The following is a 21,677-nucleotide window of genomic DNA, read 5'->3' on the forward strand; positions in this document are numbered from 1 at the left end:
TGTGCTGCTGCAGTAATGGTGTGCCCCACATCAGAGGAGCGTTGCATTATTAAACGCTCTGCAGATTGCTGTGCCCTGTGCACTGTGAACCCAGATAGCACATGAGAGGAGCAGCCACATACACACAGGCGACTGAGGTGCAGCTGCAGGCTGAATAATGAGACAGAGGAGATGCAGAGAGAGCCTGATTTGAATCTTCCCTGAGGAGGAGGAGGAGGGCTTTTTGGGAGGACTCGTGTCTCTGCTGTTTCCTGGAGAGAGGGACAAAGAGAGAAGCTGAGAGAGATAAACCAAATAATAAAAACAGAATATTTGAATTATTATTCTACATAAAATTTAAAGACTGTGTGCTACAATGACTGTATATATAGATGGACAACGTGTCTCCATCTGCTCCCATTGTAGGAAATTGATGCCAAATAGCCCCTGTGATAGGCGCTGCCATCTTGCGATGGTGACATCATTTGGAGCCAGAGTCTGCGCAGTAGAGATCGGCGGGTGGTGCTGACGTAGCCACTTCCGCTAACCCAAACACACACTTAACTTACCGAAAAAACAGCAAGGATCCCGCACACCGGCGTGTTTAACAGCAGAACAGCTTCTTGTGTTGGTCTGAGGTTAAAGTTCACAGGTATGGAAACTTCAATGACTGTAGTGATTGTTTTAGTTACGTCTCCTCTCACCGTTCGTCCTCCACTCTGCTCACCCGGAGCTGATCGGCTGCAGAAGCCAGATTCGTCAACAGAGCTGTCAATCATCATTTTGATAGCATCAAATAACTAATTAAAAGTAAACTTGTCAGAAAAATGAACACTGTGACATAAATCAGCAGATAAGAACTAACTATAATGACAGAAACCATGTTTGAGAAAAATGTATTTGACGTGTATTTTGATTTTATAGTTTGACTCATGTCCCATCTGTTAACATGGAGGAGGCGGGCTTTATGAGCTATACTGCAGCCGTCAGCAGGGGGCGACAGAGAGGGTTTGGCTTCACTGTTAGGGAGCTGTCATGTCGTCCATCTTTTTATACAGTCTATGATTTGCTATATTCACTTGGTATATTCCGTTTTCTGATCTGCTGATAGCATTTGGTTGCTGTAATAAAAATTTAACAGTAGTTCACAAATATAGGTCCTTTAAAAGTGGGAGCAAATAATCACATGCCACATAAAACAATCATGTCATGTAGTGCTAATTAAGTGAGATACTTCATCTTGACAAGCAGCAGTGGCAGCAGCGGCTCTGTGGTGGAGATTACCACCAGGAACACTTTGGCAAATGTATGAAACATTAAGCATGTGAAGAGATGTACAAAATGGATTAGGTATTTTTTAAATTAAGGCCTTATTGAATATCAAACGTATTTCTTGTTTGGATGATGGCAACAAAATAAGGACTGTGCAGGCTCTGTATTGACAACACTAAAGAACAAGTCCTGGAAACCAGTCATTACAATATGTTTACTGTTCTTTTTTGGTAAAATTTGATTTAAAGGTCGCAATGATGGGCTGCACAGTGGTACAGTGGTTAGCACTGTCGCCTCACAGCTAGAAGGTTCCTAGTTTTAGTCATGGTTAGGATGTGGTGGGCCTTTCTGTGTGCATGTTCTCCTTGTGCATGCGTGGGTTCCCTCCGGGTGCTCCGGCTTCCTCCCACAGTCCAAAGACATGCTCGTTAGGTTCATCGGTGACTCTGCCTGTAGGTGTGAGTGTGAGCGTGAAAGGTTGTCTGTCTCTGTGTCTCAGCCCTGTGATTGACTGGAAATCAGTGCAGGGTGTAACCCCACCTCTCGTCCAGTGACAGCTGGGATTGGCTTTTTCCTTATCTTACAACTGACACTGAACTATTGGAAGTGTTCTGTCAAAAGTGTTAGAACTACAGACCTCAATTTTTGCAATTACATGTCTCCATATCTCTCTGTAACTGTCACCTTTGGCCTGTTTGCCTCTGCCATGTTGTCAGTACTTATCTCTTACTTATCAGGAGGTGTTTGCCTTTGGGGTGTTAAGTGAGAAAGCCAAGCTGCTTCTTCTTCTCTTCTCATGGGAGATTGTGGGAATGAAATAAGTGCAATTCTCCTGTTATTTTTAGTCAAAATAAAGTAGTTGTATAATATTGCTTTGACCGAAGTTGACATGGGCGATTCTGATCAGTGTTGTAGTTATCAAAGCTGATTTTAAAATAAAGTTAATTCTGCCCTCTTGTTGAGGAGATAATATCTGTTTGAATGCAGTCAGTGGCTGGTTTGTTTAAACTATATAAGAGCGAGTGGAGGAGGAAGAACAATGTTTCTTTGATATTAAAATAAGTGATTCATGTTGTTGTTCAGACCTTTCTCCGCCTCCCCCACTTCACCCTCCTTCCCACTTCACCTAGCAACAGGAAACAAATGCTAACAGAAGAAAAAACACCCTTTTAAAAGACACGTCCGACTGTGTGTGGATGTCTTTTCTATTTTCATATTACCTTCAGTCCAATAGTTTCTGTGCTGCGTTTCACACAGAAACTATAAAGCCACACATGCAGCAGCAGGCAGCTGAATCAGAGCGGCTTGGTTTAATAAAGTGGAGGCAGAAGACGCGTCCCTGCTCTGTTCTGGCTCCGTGTCAGACTGTCAGTCAGCGGGGAGTTACAGTGATAGACTCATCAGTGCTGGAGAGGCTCTTTTATCGGCCTTTTCTCTCATTCTGCAGCACAGATGGTCGATGCTCGAAGAAAACGATCTGAATAGCAGCCAGTAGAAATCATATTTTATGTTTCTTGACCCATATTATCGTACACATACTACTTACATCACTACTGCTGCCATTTTACTATTACTATGACTTTTACTATCTTTATCTAATGGAAGCAAAGGTTCTCACTGTTCTAACACTTCATACAGTACATTGATCCTTAATTAACCCCAACCCAGTAAAAAGCATGAAATTAAACCTTCAAAGACATGATACATTTGAATTTAATTATCATGTCTTAAATAGCAGAATTGTACAGTTTCTCTAAGTTCATCTTTTCAGGGTCATGGTGCCTTTTTGTCCTTTAATCACAGTATGGTGAGCCTCTTCTCTGATATCACTGCAGGTCCTAAATAGTTTCAGCTACTTAAGATGCAAATTTTTGCTTTTAAACCCACCACCATCACTGCAGGGATGGAGTGGAGTTTTTGTTCATAGTCATAACAAGACTCGGTCAAAGCCTTGTATGTGGCTGACCGCATTAGGTCATTGTGTGCTTTTGTGGGCAATGTGTTACAAAGACTGACCATATGAGGCCGATGACAATGTGAAAGCAGGTGCACGCTGCAGACCTAGGTCAGGACAGCGGACGAGCAGCCCCGCCTACTCCCCGAACAAAGTATCCAGAGCTTTACGGACAGAGAGTCGCATCAGTGGAGGTCCAATATGCTCCATGATCCGCCATTGCGATGTCGCGACACTCTCTCTCTATGGCTGTGAAAGTAACGTCACTCACTCACTCACTCAGTCAGTCAGTCACATACAGACACACACGTGTAGGGCTGACCCTGGCGATCAGCCACAAAGAATGATAATCATATAAAATATTAAACCAAAAATAAACAGCTAAACAGCAACAACATGATGAGTACATTTTAAAAGACAGATCATAGCGATGACCAAAAATATTGGGACAACAAAAAAGGGACTGTCTACAGTTTAAACTATATACAAGCTACACAGTCTAAACCACAAATAAACATGTAGTTATGAAGTTATGTATTCATATTAATGTATTTAATCATATATAGTATGCAAACCATGTATAAAAAGATGGCCGACATGACAGCTCCCTAACAGTGAAGCCAAACCCTCTCTAGCGCCCCCTGCTGACTGGCTGCAGTATAGCTCATAAAGCCCGCCTCCTCCATGTTAACAGATGGGACATGAGTCAAACTATAAAATCAAAATACACGTCAAATACATTTTTCTCAAACATGGTTTCTGTCATTATAGTTAGTTCTTATCATGCTGATTTATGTCCAAGTGTTTTTTCTTTCATGTTTCTGACAAGTTTACTTTTAATTAGTTATTTGATGCTGTAAAAATGATGATTGACAGCTCTGTTGACGAATCCGGCTCCTGCAGCTGATCTGTTCTGGACTAGCAGAGTGGAGGATGAACGGTGAGAGGAGACGAAACTAAAACAATCACTACAGTCATTGAAGTTTCCATACCTGTGAACTTTAACCTCAGACCAACACAAGAAGCTGTTCTGCTGTTTTGCTGGGTTTTTTCGGTAAGTTGGGTTAGTGTTAGGGGAAGTGGCTACGGCCGCTCCACCCGCCGATCTCTACTGCGCAGCTCTGGTTTCAAATGACATCACCATTGCAAGATGGCAGCACCTATCACAGGGGCTATTTGGCATCAATTTCGTCCAACACATTTATTGTCTCAATTTGTCCTGTCTTTTTGTCAACATGTCATCTACCGTATTCCTGCACAGAATCCATCAGTTAACAGATTCTATTTTGCACTGCTGGTTTGAAACTCTTATTTTAGCTGGATACAGTTTGATGAGTGTCTGACACATTCGAGTCTATGAATCGTAAACTTTACTCTGAAACTTGAATGACAGCTCAAGAGTGGCCCATTTCCTGGGATTGATCTGAAACAGAATCCATAATGGTTTATGAACCTCCTCAAAGTCCTGAGAGACACTAAAAATAAGATTCAGTTTCAAGAAACACCGTTTACACACACACACACACACACACAGTTTGTTTGATGCAGTGAGAGAGAGAGAGACAGAGAGAAACAGGAAGAGAGAGAGAGAGAAACAGAGAGCGAGAGGAAGGGCGAGACATAGAGAGAGAGAGAAATAGACAGAGGAACAGACAGAGAGATAGACAGGGAGGGAGAGAGACAGACAGACACAGAGTGTGTGAGAGAGACAGAGAGAGTGGAAAGAGAGCGAGAGGGAGACAGAGTGAGACGTCAGTAGCATTTCCAACAGCCTCATGAATACTTTTAAGTAGGAACAATGTATGCATACACTCACACACACACGCGCACGCGCGCGCACACACACACACACCCACGCACACACAGACACACACATAGACACACACACAGACACACACACAGACACACACACAGACACACACACACATACAGACACACACACGCACACACAGACACACACACGCACACACAGACACACACACACAGAGTGCCTTCCCATTGCCTAGGGATGCGTAGGTTGCCAAGCAACAAGGTGGTGTCCTAGAAAAAAGTTGGATGCTGTAAACGCAGAGTTGATGCTGGTTAAACATGCTCACTATTGATCACAGTTTACAGTTTCACTCCAACTCATTTCTTTTTTCTATTTCAGTCGTTCGTGTAGTAACCACAGAGTCCAGTTACACTTATTGACACCTGATGATGAAGAGTGTCCTCATCCAGGGGGTCACATGACCTGAGGGTAGGATCATAGTGATCATAGAGTTTCTTTGTTCTACAGGGCAAATATGATCTCCAAAGCTATTTATGCACACACTGTAGCTGCTGTTAAGTTACACCAGGTACCAGATTGTTAGATGCACTTATCTACACATTACGCAGTTTAATAAAAAAGTCTTGTAATAAATCAAACATTACAGTTAATTTAACTCTAAAGAAACAAAACTGGACATTAAAACCTTCACAAAAGTCGGATTTATTGCTGGATTGCTGGATCAGACTGCACTATTTTAAGAGCATGGTATGATAGGGGCAGCTGTGGCTCAGTGGTAGAGTCGGTTGGTGGTTTGATCTCTGACTGCTACAGTCCACATGTCAAAGTGTTCTTGGGCAAGACACTGAAACCCAAATCCCTCCCATAGCCTAGATAGTACCTGATTGGAGATTGGCACATAGGCCTTTGCCATCAGTGTGTGAATGTGTTCGTGAAAGGGTGAATGTGACATGTAGTGTAATAAAAGCGCTTGAAGACTAGAAAAGCGCTGTATAAGTGCAGTTCATTTATTGAACTGGCCACTGAGTGTAAATCAGCTCTTCACTTCAATACGTACCACTCTTCCCTTCAGGGGGTTTGGATAAATCCTCTCTTACTGTTTATCTATCATCAGCAGCTGGCTGCATGTGAGGATCTGCTTATTAACAGACCCTGATGAGGAGGTGGATTAGCATCATCCCTGTCAGCTATCAGCATCCAAAGCGTCTGTTTTTATTAAACCATGAGAGTATAAAAAAGATATTCTTCCATCCACTGTGCTGTATGAAAATGGGCAAACACTTTATGCACTGGCTCGTATCAGATAAGCATCTGACTGGAGGTCACCTTACATCCTCTCTGTGAGGAGACACAGCAGCTCTGCAGCTCAGGACACAGTCAACACAAACTGTGCTGCTCTGGACTGTATCAACACTGACAGTGCACAGTATGTTGGACCGATGTGTTTTATATGTTTGTCTCTTTATTAACTTTTAGCTTTTATAGTTTCACTGCTGCTCAAAACGTCACTGATTTTTTGCTCTTTTTTTTTTGCAGAAATAGATGAAGATCGTCTCCCAACCCAACTGTACAAGGTAATCTAATTCTTCCTCAGTTTTATTACAATACACTTAAAATAAATAGAATGAAGTTATGTACGATTTCCTTTTTTAAATTACTTCCATGTCTGTTAAAGCATCAGTGCCCTGTGCCCAGCTGATATGCAGCCTTGATGTTTTACAGGCAGCCTTGCTCAACTCTCCTCGACAGCGGCGAAAAGGACAGAAAGGAACGCCGACAATGAAAGGTACAGTCAGTTATCAGCCATGTTATCAGCCTGTGTGTGATGCTGACATTTAAGGGTTAGATTAAACTGCTGGGTAGCTTTTTATAATCCTTAACAATGTTGCTGCAGAGTATGAAAAGAACATTTCAGAGAGGCAATATAAAAGTCTTGACTGGTTATCTGGGTGTGCAGTAAGAAAAGGACAGTGGATGGATCCATGCATATTTTTATCCAATACTGTTATGCTGTCATGGTTAGTGCAGTTGAGGAAGGTGCCACAAGAACAGTTTAAAGAGCACCAGTCAAACCACAAATGGTGAAATACAACAGAAATATAAAGATTATACAACACATAATGGAAATACATACTTTGTTTGTTTCATGTATTAAAATGAGGAAGATAAGTCTGATCTGATCTCACAAACATTTTTGTCCCTCAGTCTAGAAGAGGTTTTAATGAATGTTTAAGTCACATGATTCATGTACATCATGACTGATGAGCCAAGTCTGTTTTCATTGCACTTTGAGGCATTTCTTTTCCATCTTCTTCAAGGGCAACAACATGAGTGAGACTTTACTTTTAGCTCAGAACAAAAACTGGGAAATGTGTTTTTTCTTGTTTCTACACTGTAAAAAAGTTAGTGTCTGGGCTGCCTTAAAATTTGAAGCTGAGATAAATTATTATTCAAAACAAATCTTTCTAGTCGTATTAACTTTTACTTGTAATCTTTCAGTTTACTTAACTTCTAATTGCAATTTGCCAAGGGACCTTCTACCTGTAAGGTGACAGTACCAACCACTGCACTATACAGCCACTTTATGTAATGTAAACTTAATTACATAGTATTATATTTGGGTCTACTTTATTATGAGGTATACCCTTTTGACTCACATTAGTTAAGATGACAAAAACAAAATATTCCGTCATCACAACACATACACTTGCTTCTAATTAAACTGACAATGATTTATAACTTACTATGACTTAATTCTATTTTTTTGCACCTGATTCAATGTACAGTATATATGTGCACATAAGACTGCATGAAGACAAACAGCTTGGGTATGTTCCCACTGCAGCTTAGATGCCAGCAAAACTATCAGTGAATCAGCTACATGCTAATGTTCTGTTTGTTTGTCCTAATTCAACCTCGGAGGCAATCACAGCTGCACCTGCTGCAGTAAGGTCTCATTATGTTCTCTGACCAGAATTTCCATCTTTGGAGCTTAAAAAAAGGTGTCTATGAGATTAGAGCACTTGCGGTCCTGCACCGCTTAAATAAAGACTGAAAACAACTAAACTACGCAAACACAGAGCCTGAGAAGTGTTCCAGCACCTAATACTTCTGTTTTTGTCACAGCAATGCAAAGCAAGGCTTATTTTATGAGTCAATGTCCAATTAGATACAAACACAGCAGGTAATTGTAGGTATATTTATGCAGAGAAAACAGAATACATTACAATAAATAAACCAAAGCAAGGGAACAATAATAAGAAGATAAGTATAACTGGGTCCCAGGATGTTTATTCTTTAATTAGTTTCACAGCTAAAGAGCTCGGAGTGAGATGAGTCACTTCTTAGCGTAAACCCAGGCGTTAATCTGAGTGCTTCAGTTTCCTCTACAAGGAGATTAAGTGTAATAAACCTAAGGATGAAGGAGGCTGTAAGAGGAGATTAAACATCTGCCAGCTCTGATGCATCTTTACCGGTCTCCTCTCTCCAAACACTGCTGGGTCTGAACTAAATCTATTAAAATGTTTGACCTATAATATTATTCATAATGCTGGCTTTCCTGTAGAATCTCCACCTTTGGTTCCATCTCTCTTTCCTCTCATGCTCCTTTTTTTTCTCTTATTGGTTCCCTTCATCTCTTACCAATTTCTTTTCCTGGTATTTCCCTGATGAGTTGGTGCTTATTACTTTCTACTATTCTTCCGATCCACTCATTTCCTCTCTCATGTCCCCTCTTCTTCCCCTTTTATCTCTGAACCAACTTTTTCCTGACTTTATTTTCATTCTCTCTGATCTCCTCCTCCTCTCCCCAGAGCTGCAGTTCCTGGTGGAGCACCACCTGTACCGGCAGCAGCAGGGCGCAGGGGACGAGTGCTCCTCAGAGAGCTGCCTGTCGGACCGGCCCAGCCCCGACTCTGTTCCCGCGGGGGAGGAGCTCCCACACGATGACGAGGCCACTGCAGAGGCCTTTGAGAAACTGCGCTGCCAAATGGAGGGTATGTTTAGAAGCAGTTAAGGAGATTTGTATGCTTTCAGCACCTTGACAGTGCCCTGGGACTTGAACCAACCACCCTCCGGTTCCCAAGTCCCTACAGACTGAGCTGCTTTCTACCCCCAAGAGAGTAGAGTGATAGAGTGAGAGTTTGAGTAGTTCAGTAGTACTGAAACTATGTAAAATGAGTCCACCAAAAGTAGAAATCCTGCATTTTAAAACCTACATATATTTAAGTGCAGAAGTTTTGCCAGATTTTAGGACTGTGGGAGGAAGCCGGAGTACCTGGAGGGAACCCACACATGCCCCGGGAGAACATGCAACGTCCACACAAAAGGCCCACTATGTCCGAACCGGGGTTTGAACCTAGAAACCCTTTAGCTATGAAACAACAGCGCCAACCACTGCACTATTATAAGCCAGAAGTTTATCTGATTTAATCTCTAACGATGCTTTGTCATTTTTATTTTTATTTTATTTAATGTAACTGACAGAAACTGCAGCTGTAAATTAGTTTAACGCTGGGCAGTAAAAAAATGGACTTGATGGAGACATTGATTTGATGATAACGATGATCAACTTTGGACAGTTTCACTCCATATTGATAGAATAAACAGCCCATCACAGCAGAAACAGCAACAACAGCCAGTCTGCAGTTTTTGACTTGCAAGTAAAGTACACAGTTGAGCTCATGCCCACCTCCCTCTGCAAAGCATTGTTTGAGCTGCCAGTAAGGAAAATGGATGTGTTTTGTAAAGAAAGAAAATAATGAGTGGAACTGAGGGGCAAAATCAAATCCATCAATCCAACAAAGATGAGGAAATTGTTGGCAATAAATGGTAAGAAAGATGTTTGTGGTAGCTCTGTTCGAAGCATGCACAGCGTACATCCTGTTACCGCTGAAGAGCCTTAAATAGACACTGTGAAATGTGAAAAATACTTAATTTAAATTAAAACTACATTTAAGCCTACAAATGCATTAAACAAGACAGTTTTAACACATGTTACTAAGAGGGTAGGAGGCTGCCAAAGTGAAGGAAGAACATGGAACAGATATGAATGTCTCTGCTGTGGCAGCACGGTGTGGTGGCACCAGGTGAGGAAGGATGAAGCCAAATGTAGCTTATTAACATGAGGGAGCGTTTAGAATTGGGTGTAAAGGGGGATAAAAGTAAAGCAGAAAATGAGGTAGGCAGCATGAAAATGGCTGAAAGGGATGTATGTAAATATATGAAAGGGTTATGGAAAAAGAGGAGATTAAACTGGTGAAACAAAGACAGTGGGAAAACGGAAAGGAATACTAAAAGGAACAGTTTGACATTTTGGGCTAAACACTGCATCTGTTCATTCTGTGCTCCCTGGGCTAGCATGTTAGCTTAGCATAAAGATTGGAAAACAACTAGGCTGGCTGTGTGCAAAAATAAAATAGCTAAAAAACTAGCCAAATAAGCTTGATTTCTCATTCGCTCATTGAACCATCCAAAGAGATACGTGTATTTTATGCTATGTGAGGCTAAAATTATTATATATATCATAACCTGTGTGCTTCCGAGCCTCTGGTAGGAAGATTTTGTTACCTTTCAACTGGGCAGGCTAGCTGTTTCAAATCTATATGTTAAGCTCAGCTAAGCAACTGCTAGCTGTAGCTTCATATTTAGACAGAGTGGTATCGACCTTCCCATCTAAGACGCTGCAAGAAAGCGAATGATTAAACTCTTTCCTAAATAAAAACACTTAGATGGATTGAAATTGGCATATACCTGCTTTGTGCTGTGCCAAATACTTCACAGAAATCAGAGGGTCAGCTTCAGCGCTCAGGCCAGATAATTCACTTTAATGGCTTGGGAGAAAATGAGAGTACAGAGAGCACACACTGTACACACAGTCGATAACCACACAGCGCTAATGCATCACAAAGGCTGCTATTGTGAAGTGCCAACATGGTAATATTATCTATTTTTACTTTAATTCACCAGGACACACGCAGAGTTACAACTACACAAGAACTACGACAAGATGTCCACGTTCTTCTGATTTGCTCACCTGTGACAGAGGAACTGCAAATTAACTTCTCAGTCCAGATCAAAGGAGCAAAGAGAATGCTGGGAAAACAAATCAATGCTCATTAAAACCAGTCCTGTGGAGGGTGGGTTCACTTCACAAGACCAGCCTTATAAAATCACTCAGTGTGACTAAAGAGCATGCAGCTAAAAATGTCAGGTGGCAGTGATTTACAAGGCAAGGTGAGATAAGACATGATGTGTGTGGAAATATGGAGCCAGGACGTTTCATCCACACTGCTGTATGATGGGAGGTGATTTATGTCTTCTCCATCTGGTTAGTAATATCTCTCTCTTTCTCCACCCTCTTTGCCTCCTTCAGAGTTCTCCAGGGAGAGCCTATTAGAAGCTGCAGGTGGGGTCAAGTGCCCCCTCTCCAACGAGAAAGTGGGTTGCTCCAGCGCTGCCAGCGTAGCAGATCCCTCGACGCAACTAAACAACACACAAACAGGTACACGAGAGCCAAAAGAGCCTCGGTTATAAATGGGGAATGCTCTCCTCTCAGGGGACTCTTCATCACCTGCTCATTTGGCTGGTTTTATTTAGAAATGTTCAGCAGATCGGCAGGCTTGGCTGGATGTCATGTAATCATGGCTTGTCAACAAACATCTGTGAAGTGGCTTTGATCCACACTTCACAGAGCGCTGCCTGAGAGGAAACTACTGCTTAAAAGTGGAGGAATTTGTATGGGGTTTGGTGGGGGTGAGCTGATACTGTGGGAGTTCTGTGGTTAGAATTTTACATAATTAATATTTGTTGACCTTCAATTTGCGATTTACTGGTTAACACTTAAAGAGTGTATATGTAAAGTAGGGCTGCAACAATGACGATGATTAAAATAGTTGGCAACCAATTTCATTATCGATTAGTTGGGTCTATATTATGATGCACGGCATGCACTGTGAAAAGGTCACTGAGGGCAGCTAGCCAATGCTGTGGCTTGTGTAGCTCATGTGATGAATAAGTTGAGCAGCCTAAGTTTGTTGTACAGTGCTGTTGTGTCAACCTCCGGTCGATTAGTGTCCGTTAACACGGACAAACGCACGATTACGGTTTCTAACGTTCATTTAAAAACAAATGTAACGGACTGAAACTCCGCCTATTTTCTGTCCTATCCGTTTAGTGATAGTCCCGGAGACTTTCCATTTTACATCAAATTGACTTCATTCGTAAGTTCTTCTATGGAAAATGGTTCTTCTAGACCAGCTGCAATGTCATTATTAACTGTGGAAATATCTCATTTTCCAAAAAAATTATCAAACACAAAGTAATTCTGAACTTTGAGTAAAATTTGTGAATACACTGATTAATCTCTGAATGATCGATGTGGCTTGTGCCTGATTCATCTTTTATCTCAGCTATAGAACGATCTGCGTTTTTTTGATGGAGCTGATGAGCAAGAATTTTCCCCGTCATTTCACCAAACTGTCCAACTCTATGTTTTATTAATGAGGTTTTCAGTGTGCGTGGTTGATAAGAGGTTGACTTAAGTTTGAAGAGCTAGCCGTTGTTTAAATAAATTGTTAGATGGGGCAAGAGCAAGTGTAGCGAGTCTTGCATTGTGACACTTTCTGAGTTTTGCACTGTACGATATAATTTGTCCCCTGAGGTATGCCTTCATTGTTTCCCAAACTATTGAGGGAGACATTCCTGGTGTCTGGTTATATTCAAGAAAGGAAGTTATTCAATTTGAGATAAAACTAACAAAATCTTCATCAGAGAGCAATAATGAATTGAGACGCCAAGGACGATAGTTGTCGTGAGAAGTAGGTAAATGTAAGGTCATCAGTAAAGGGGCGTGGTCTCAAATGACTATCGCCTGATATTCACACTTACTCATTAATGGGTCTATGCGTGAGTATGTCCCATGAACAGGTGAAAAGAAGGCACCATTCATCAGATATCCCACTGGTATTGAGAAATAATTGGATTGCAAGAGCTGCTTTGGATGTAGTCACAGTTCTGGGTGAGCTGCAGTCTAGGGTAGGCGACAGTGCACAATTTATATCCCCTCCAAGAATAAGATAATGTGTATCCATATTTGGGAGTTGTGCCTACTACAATTATATAACGGCCTGAAGGGTCTGTTTCAACCTTTGACATAACAAATGGGATATTCTTATCGATAAGGATTGCTGCCCCTCTGGACTTGGAATGAAAGTTAGAGTGATATGATTGATCGATCCATCCTCCCCTGATTCGAAAATTATCAAAAGTTCGCATCTCGTAGGATTTTGGTTTTCACATAGACCATGGCGTCCTCTGGGCTTTGAGACTGTCTCTCAGTTCCATTATGTGTAATGCGAAGTCGCGCTGGGTAGGAAAGGTCATAATGAATACCATCTCGTCCATGGAGCAGACACTTGACCTCAGTGAAGGGGTCCAGACTTCCTGGCATGGCGAAGGACTTCGACACAGTCTTGATAGTAAGGAATTTTCGCCACAATGACACGGGGCTTGCCATCCGATCTCCTTGCCTGGAGACCCCTGTGTGATCTGTCGATCAGAAAGTCTTTATCCATTTTCAATGCTTCTTTCAGTAGTTTGGAGAATGCCCCTGGAGTACTTGAGCCAGGGGTCTTTGCAACATTCAGTATTCGGATGATAGACCGCCTCATCCTACCTCCAATGTCAAGACATTTTTCCCACAGATTAGTTACCTCTGTCTCGAGCTTGCCCACTTTAGTTTGCAGTGAAACCACGTCGTCTGAGCACGATGATAACCCGTGTTCCATTTCCGATACGGTTGTTGTTGTTTTTTGTTGTTGTTTTTGTTGTTTGTTTGTTTTTTGATTTGTGGATTAACATGACAAACAAGATAGTGACATTGAACAGAAAAAAACAATGAATTAATCAAAATGTTATACAGCAATGAGGGGCGAGGCCGGACCGGGGCATCGGAGAGGCGAGCAGGAGACCCCCGGCCCCTAGGGGCACAACCCAAAGCCCCGACAGGAGAAAGGCAGGACAGGTCAGCGAGGCCCCCCCCACACCCAAACACCCTTTATTTATTCATGTATATATATTTATTTTTGTTAGTTTAATTTGTTTTATTTATTTATTTATTTTATTGTGAGCGGTCCTGTATATGGACCACTCCCAGACCCTTACGGTTACGATACGATACGGTTGTTTTCATCGTCTTCAGTTCAGAGTGGATTGTTGCAGTATTGTTTGCCACTTCTGTTTTTAACGTGTGTATTTCAGATTTGACAGCTTCGAATTCCTCAGCCAGTACGATCTTTAGCTCGGACCTGAGCATAACAGCAATGTCTTCTTTTAATGAAGTGAGGATTTCGACTTTCATGTCCGCCGCCTCCATATGGTTACCTGGTTGGGGTGAGTCACCGCTGCTGCCGGTAGTAGAAGCACTCAGCCTCGCGGCTTTAGGCCCAGCAGCAGAGGCTCCACCTGTGAATTTGTACTTTGGTAGAAAATATTTAGCCATTGGTGCAGCAATGTCAAAACTAAACTAAAGAAGAGTGAAAATAATAAGCTTAGTACAATAATTTGTAGACTTTTGTGGGTGTAGAGCGCCTATTAGAACTTTTAAACCGAATTTCAGCAGAGCATGTCAGTAACACAGCCTACTCCATTGCCTGCTCACTAGCGCCCTCTGGTAAAGCTATTTTAACGCTAACTCTTGATAAAGCTAATGCCCGGCTTCATTAAACATCACAAAATGGAGAGACAACTGACGGAGGGTATTTCTGTCTGTAACATACTTAAATGAACTTGTAATCGTGTGTTTGTCTGTCCGAACAGACACTCAGCTATCGCTATTTAGCTGAAATTCGGTCGGAGAGACTCTGGAGTAAAACATAACATTATGGAGTTTTTTAATATTTCATTCCTTTAGTCAGACATGACTAAGGTGAATCTTTTAGTAATCCACAACAGAAACCTGAGCAATATCTGATTAAATGTATATTGGTTACATTTCCCTGTTACACTCAGTTCATGGCTGCATCTCCAATGTCCTTTTTTATGTGGCCTGTCTGTTATTCAGTAAATCAACAAGATATTAATTGAGTTACATTATTGATTTATTAATATTGGATTGTACACGAAAACTATTTATGTATATATATATATATGTTTGTGTGTGTGTAAAATATATATTTAGTGTGTTTTGAACATAATGCTAATCCTAAAATTTAGCTTTTTTTTCTTTTTATCCGATTAATAATTGATTAATCATAGAAATAATCAACAGATTGATCAATTACCAAAATAGTTGTTAGTTGCAGCTCTAATGTAAAGCATTGTGACTCGGATGTCTTGCTGCGTGTTCAGATAGAAGACCGTAAGTGGATGTAGTCAATATGGCGTCTTCTGTTGGTTACAGTTTGGAATCATCGAGTATGACAGTTTTGCCGTTTCCATCTTGTTTTTTTTAGCTACAACTCAGTGCAGCAATGAGTTCTGGCGATTGAGACAGACTGTTTTTAAGGTTTCAGAAGTGAAGCCAATATGGAAGTGAAAACAATAAACAATAAACCTGCAATATTTCTAATAGCCAGCAGGGGGAGACTCCACTAGTTGCAATAAGTCCTATTGTATATATATTCTAAAGAGCATATGTTCTCAATCAAGAGTCTATTTCCAAAACAGCATGATGTTTATTTTGTAGATTAAGGTCAGAATTTAGTGTGAAATATGACCTTAATACAGCATATGCTTTAGGATGTGGTTACCTGCGCTCACAGCCCTCTCACGTGAAAATAGTTCAACTTTTGGAACACCGCCGCACTTGTCAATGTCACTTCCCTCTTTACCAACCAATCAAAAACAGGAATCTTGCTCGTTGCTTGTGTTGTATTAACTCTCAGATGTACGTCACTTCTGATGCTTTCTATGCATTTTATCGTCTTTTCGCCTTGCCTTCTTTTTTATCCATCAATTTCCCCAAATGGGGGATCAATAAAGTCATAAATCTTATCTCTCAAAAATTAAATTGTAACATTGTAACATTGTAAGAAGGGGCGGGACTTTTTATATCAACTTTGTCAACAACAATGGTGATGGAGAAGAAGCTAATCCAGGCGGTGACTGACATCCTGTGAGGGCACTCAACCTTTCGGCCCTGTGAGAGTGGTGAAAGAATCAACTCACCGCAACCAGGTGTGTGTGGCACTGATTGGCTTTGATTCAGCCCAGGTGTGGGGAGTCTTCATATACCCTGAGTCTCCAGTGCCCTGTGCTGACTCATTATCTCACCTTCAGAAATAGTGAGAGGTTCTCCATGTGGCTTCTCTAGTTGTCGGTGTATCTGCAAACACCAACTCAGAACTTTGTGTGTATTTGTGGTTCCCTGTTTCCCAGGGAATAATTTGGGGTGCTGGAGAGTTTGTGTGACTCCAGCCTTTTGGGTTATCAAAGGCCTCCTGGGCAGCCTTTGCCTTTAGCTTCGAGTTTTCTGGGTCTCTGGGACAATTTGGGTTTTGTGTCAGCTGCTTGGCAGCGGTGATTTAGTTAATCATTTTAGTGCTTTATTTCATTAAAGAAGCCTGTAGCGGCTCTATACAGTTTCGTTGTCTCTTTCCTCTCCTTTCCAATCTATCGCTACTGCGATTTTGTGGTTATCCCTCTGGCATAACTTTGAGACACCCCTGGGTCTGCACCTGCGTCCCACCCCCCTTTCCTGACACATCCATACTCGTTTTTTAAGGTTACAATTTCCAGGTCTAAAGTTGTTGCTAATGCCAGTACACAATTCCTTTCCATTATTATTTTCTTTGTATGATTTCCTTGAATAAAAGCAAATATTAAGCTCACAGAACAATTTAAAACAGATTTACGGATCAGCACTGAAGGAATCGAAGTGCCTCGAGAGACTTTCATAGAGAGCGCTGATGAGACGCGCTCTGAACTTGATGTTGTTGGTGTTGCCAGTGCAAAAAAAACCCTGTTATTGGACACAGGCCCTGTATGCCAAGCTTGCGGCTTGAAAGGGGCTTTACAATCCAATGGGTGATGTCACATTGGCAACATCCACCTTATATAGTCTATGGTTTGAGATAAAAAATCATTGGGAAAATATTTGCTGAGGTAATAAATCAAGTGAAAAGTAGTCATTTTCAAATAGGCTTCTAAAAAATGGGACTTTTTTTTGGCCATCCATGGACCCGCACCCTGCTAGCCATTAGAAATAATAAAGGTTAAAGGCCCCAATGGCTTCACTTTCTGGATGCTGCGTCCAATTTTTAAATGCAGACAGAATGCCAAGCTAATTTCAGAGGCAGCGTGATTAGATACAAAGTCAATGGAAAGGCGTAAAAATGTGAGGATTGATGAAGTGCTTAAAAATAATTATTTCCTCTTTAGAGTCCATTAAAAAAGCTCCACAGTCAACCTCTTGTCTCTCATACTGTCTTTTATGTCTGTCTATATCATGCAGACACAAAAGCGTCCAGTGCGAGTCAGCCGGCAGAGGAGAAGACAAAGAAAAGCAGCCAGGACAAAGAGAAGTAAAGCGGTCTTCTGTTCAACACAATGCTGCTCAGTGTGCTCAGCCAGCCCAACACAATGACAGAAGATTGTGTCTGCAGATCCACTTTTGACAGACATCAGGGCATCTACTGCACGCTCCTCTACAGTCAGGCCTTAGTTTCCAACCAGAGAACAAGAACAAAGGTTTCTACTCTTATTTTGTGTCACAATCCTTTTTACATTATGATTATTTAATTATAATACATGTTTGCTTTCTATAATTCCCCCTGCACTAAAGTAAAACAAGCTAACTGTTTGTATGAACCAGACTGGGACAAGAGAGAGTCTTTTCCTGTTTCAGTAACACAATCATTGTCATAAACTTACATGTAAAAAATCCCCGTTAATGCTCAAAGGAAGCAAAAACATAAGACCTTTTTTCATTAACTATGTGCCATGACTTCTGCAACTATTGTTCCATCTCAAAGCAATAAAAACCTATTTGCACCTTTTAAAAAAACAGGGCCCGAAAACCATCACTTTAACATTCAAAGTCCATCATTAAGTCCCACTGAGTTCGACGCTAAAAAGGGTTAAAAGTATATTTACACATGTTTACACCACTGAATTAGACACTGAAAAAATATGTCTTTTTGAGTCCACTTGAAATTAAATGGCATGTTTTGGGTTTTTTTTCAAATAAAGCTGCAACAATTAGTCAACTAATTAGCTGTATAAGTAGGCAACTACTTACTTGTGAAGTGGCATACAGTTTTTCTAGTTTTTGCTGAGAATACTGTAAATATGGCAGAATAATCAAAGAACATAAACAAACACAATGGATGTTTGCTTTAGCTTTAGTTAAGGCAAACAGTCAAGACCCAAAACACACCTGTATTTACTGGTTTTCCACATACAATCAGCTGCAGATTAATTAATTAAAGTAACTGTTAGCATCCCCAATGACGAACTTAGCTGTTTTTTAAGTCACATGACCCTTGCCCTCTCCTCTGCACATGATGGTGGACCCGGTCTTGCATAAACTTGTAGGAATGCCACTACGTATCGGCCTACAGATGGAGGCCTTCTCTCCGTACAGCTAATTACAGTCAATTGTTCATTTTGAGTCATCATCCCCTTTGTATCAGGCAGCATGGCTTTTTGTCTGTCCATAGACAAATCAGATTTGTTTACTTTGAGACGCACTGTCCCCACTGTTATTGAAAAGATCTAACATGTGTGTCCTGAAAGCAACGACCTATCTGCATCTCACTCTGGACATCATTGGTGCATGATGAGCTGCAAGTGACTCAAAAGGCACCACTGATGTCTGATTTTAGCAGCCAGAGTGTTGGAATCTCATCTTCAAATCTCCAAACGTGATTCTGATCAGATAAGCAAAAAAAACCTGACAAATAAAACCCAAACATTTTTTTGCTGTCATGATTTCAAGCAAAATCAAGCTGAAAAACAGGTCTAAAGTGGCAGTTTGAACAAGGCCTACTGAGAATCAGAATCAGAATAAGTCAAAGGTAAGATAAGTCAAACAGCAGCCTGCTACACAACACAAGAGCCACAACCTGCATTAGCTTTCCTGCTAAAGCTTCCTTCTCATCTCACTTACAAACATGAACTCATACCTTGTCCTGCACCTTAACTTGCTGAACAAAGAGCGGCCAAACAAACATTCAACAAGGGAAAGTTGATTGCTAACCTCAGCCAGTTAGCGTGCTAGCTGCTCTACCGCAGCACATTAAACAACATTTACATAACGCCACTAACAAACAACATGCTGTCTGTCCATATCAATGACTGTGTATATAGATGGACAACGCGTCTCCATCTGCTCCTATTGTACGTAATTGATGCCAAAATAGCCCCTGTGATAGCCGCTTCCATCTTGCGATGGTGACGTCATACGGAGCCACAGTCTGTGCAGTAGGAATGGCTAGTGAAGCGGCCGTAGCCACTTCCGCTAACCCAAACACACACTTAACTTACCGAAAAAACAGCAAGGATCCCGCACGCCGGCGTGTTTAACAGCAGAACAGCTTCTTGTGTTGGTCTGAGGTTAAAGGTCACAGGTATGGAAACTTCAATGACTGTAGTGATTGTTTTAGTTACGTCTCCTCTCACCGTTCGTCCTCCACTCTGCTCACCCGGAGCTGATCGGCTGCAGGAGCCTAATTTGTCAACAGAGCTGTCAATCATCATTTTGACAGCATCAAATAACTAATTAAAAATAAACTTCTCAGAAAAATGAACACTTGGACATAAATCAGCATGATAAGAACTAACTATAATGACAGAAACCATGTTTGAGAAAAATGTATCGGGCGTGTATTTTGATTTTATAGTTTGACTCATGTCCCATCTGTTAACATGGAGGAGGCGGGCTTTATGAGCTATACTGCAGCCAGTCAGCAGGGGGCGATAGAGAAGGTTTGGCTTCACTTTTAGACAGCTGTCATGTTGTCCATCTTTTTATACAGTCTGGTCCATATGCAGGTTACTATGTAACTCTCTCTTGCTAGCTGCTGTCAATCAAACATATATATAGACCTGCCCCCAGCTGCACAGAACAAAAAGGAGCATTTCTGATATTTTCCAAAGATCTTTTTCTCTTCCTTTTAATAATTAAAAAAAACATCATTACATTTTAATGGATAGATATGTTGACATAATTTCTGGATGCAAAATTGGACTTCAAAATAAAAGTGGCAAAGAAAAAATGACGTGTTAAAGTAGTACAATGTGGTGTTTTCTAACTAACTGTGTTTGCAAGAAGCAAGGTACATTACAGAGGGGTGTGTCTGCAGATGTGTTTAACATATTATGTTTTATCAAGAGAAATCAACATTTGACACCTGAATGCTTCTTTGTGCATCCTAATCCCTGTCATAAAACACCTTCATGTCTGCACTGACTGTACAGTTAATTTTTATCCAAACATAAGGTCTTTTCTGTGCATCATTTTTTGACAGGAGCTCATTTAAACATTAAAAAATGTAATTATCCCTTTTTTGTATGAAACATGTCATCATAAAGTCATCACCACGCTCTGTTTTTTTTATCACTTAAGTGGAATTATTATGTAGAGTATGTGACAATCCAACCATAACTTTAACATTATACTTTACATGTGTGAAAGAAGAAGAGAACCACGCAGGTGTTGTCACTTTATCAGATGAATCAGCCACATTAGGAGCAGTTTATTTCCCAACAATGATCACTAAGTCCACAATGAACAAGAAGGGCGTTAAAACATTCCTCTAAGCTTTTGTTTCTTCTCCTGCGGTGTATTTATGGACCATGTAACGTTGTTCTGTTTTGACGGGTAATATTGTACTTTCAATGAATTAAATCTGGGCAGTTTTGTTCCAATTTTACTTGAATTGATTGATGATTACGTCTGTAATCTAAATTTGTTTGATACAATAAAACGTTTAAATTGGTGATTGGCTGTTTTTCTTCCACACTTATCCAGGCACAGTCGATTAATTTTCAAATTAAAAGCGTGTTTAAAAATCAGGGTCAGTTCTCAACTGAGATCCTGAAAGTCCAAAGCACGTAAACCCTTTTACATTAAAATGTAATTTTAGAGAAAAAACCTCAAACTTCAGTCTAAACGTACAGTCTCTGACATCATTGCACCACTGGTCGTGTTGAGTAGAGTTTGACTTTGCCTACATCCTAAAAATAGACACTGCCATAAATAATTCAGTGTCAGAGCCGGGAGCATAAAAACATACATTTTCATACCAAGGACTAGTTTTCACAAATGTATTTGGTAACACTGCAGAAAATGTAATCTACACTCAATACCCATACAGAGACAGATACCTTTTACATTGAGACGTACCTGTTTGAAAGGGATCACTCCCATAGCAACGTTTCTGCTGTGAAAGCATGCTGCAGTCATGCCTCAGGATGGATAAGCTGCAGGATTCCTTCAGAGTAAAAGCCCAAAGATGCAGTTTGATCATACATTTTTAAAATTGCATGAGGACAGTCTCCACTGTCAGAAATGTAGGCTGTCTTATACTATAGAGAGGCAAATTTAGCCTTTGTATGATCTGTCTCTGTGTGTGTGTGTGTGATGGGGAGCAGCTGTGTGTGCCCTGAATACACAGCTCACATTTCACAGAGAGGAAACAGGATTGTGTCTGTAATCCTTGTGTTGTGCTGTTTATTGATTTACAGCCACCCACTAACTCT

At 40.9% G+C, this 21,677-nt stretch overlaps 1 protein-coding gene across 2 annotated transcripts in view; it reads left to right on the forward strand.

Moving 5' to 3' along the window:
* Positions 1–20,914, forward strand: part of LOC138606569 (protein phosphatase 1 regulatory subunit 1A-like) — a 40,155-nt gene extending 19,241 nt beyond the window's left edge. Inside the window, exons 3-8 of one of the 2 annotated variants that reach the window (XM_069679038.1) lie at positions 6,513–6,550; positions 6,699–6,762; positions 8,789–8,971; positions 11,350–11,478; positions 14,316–14,366; positions 17,428–20,914. In XM_069679038.1, coding sequence (XP_069535139.1) covers positions 6,513–6,550; positions 6,699–6,762; positions 8,789–8,971; positions 11,350–11,478; positions 14,316–14,366; positions 17,428–17,501 — 539 coding nt within the window. In that variant the 3' untranslated portion in view covers positions 17,502–20,914. The remainder of the gene's footprint in view (positions 1–6,512; positions 6,551–6,698; positions 6,763–8,788; positions 8,972–11,349; positions 11,479–14,315; positions 14,367–17,427) is intronic. The other variant, XM_069679039.1, reaches the window with a different exon arrangement.
* The last annotated feature ends 763 nt before the right edge of the window (positions 20,915–21,677 follow it).

The sequence above is a fragment of the Semicossyphus pulcher genome, unplaced genomic scaffold, assembly GCF_022749685.1.
Source record: "Semicossyphus pulcher isolate SPU_LCO1_2020_fin unplaced genomic scaffold, fSemPul1.0.p SCAF_3, whole genome shotgun sequence".
Classification (NCBI taxonomy): Eukaryota; Metazoa; Chordata; class Actinopteri; order Labriformes; family Labridae; genus Semicossyphus; species Semicossyphus pulcher.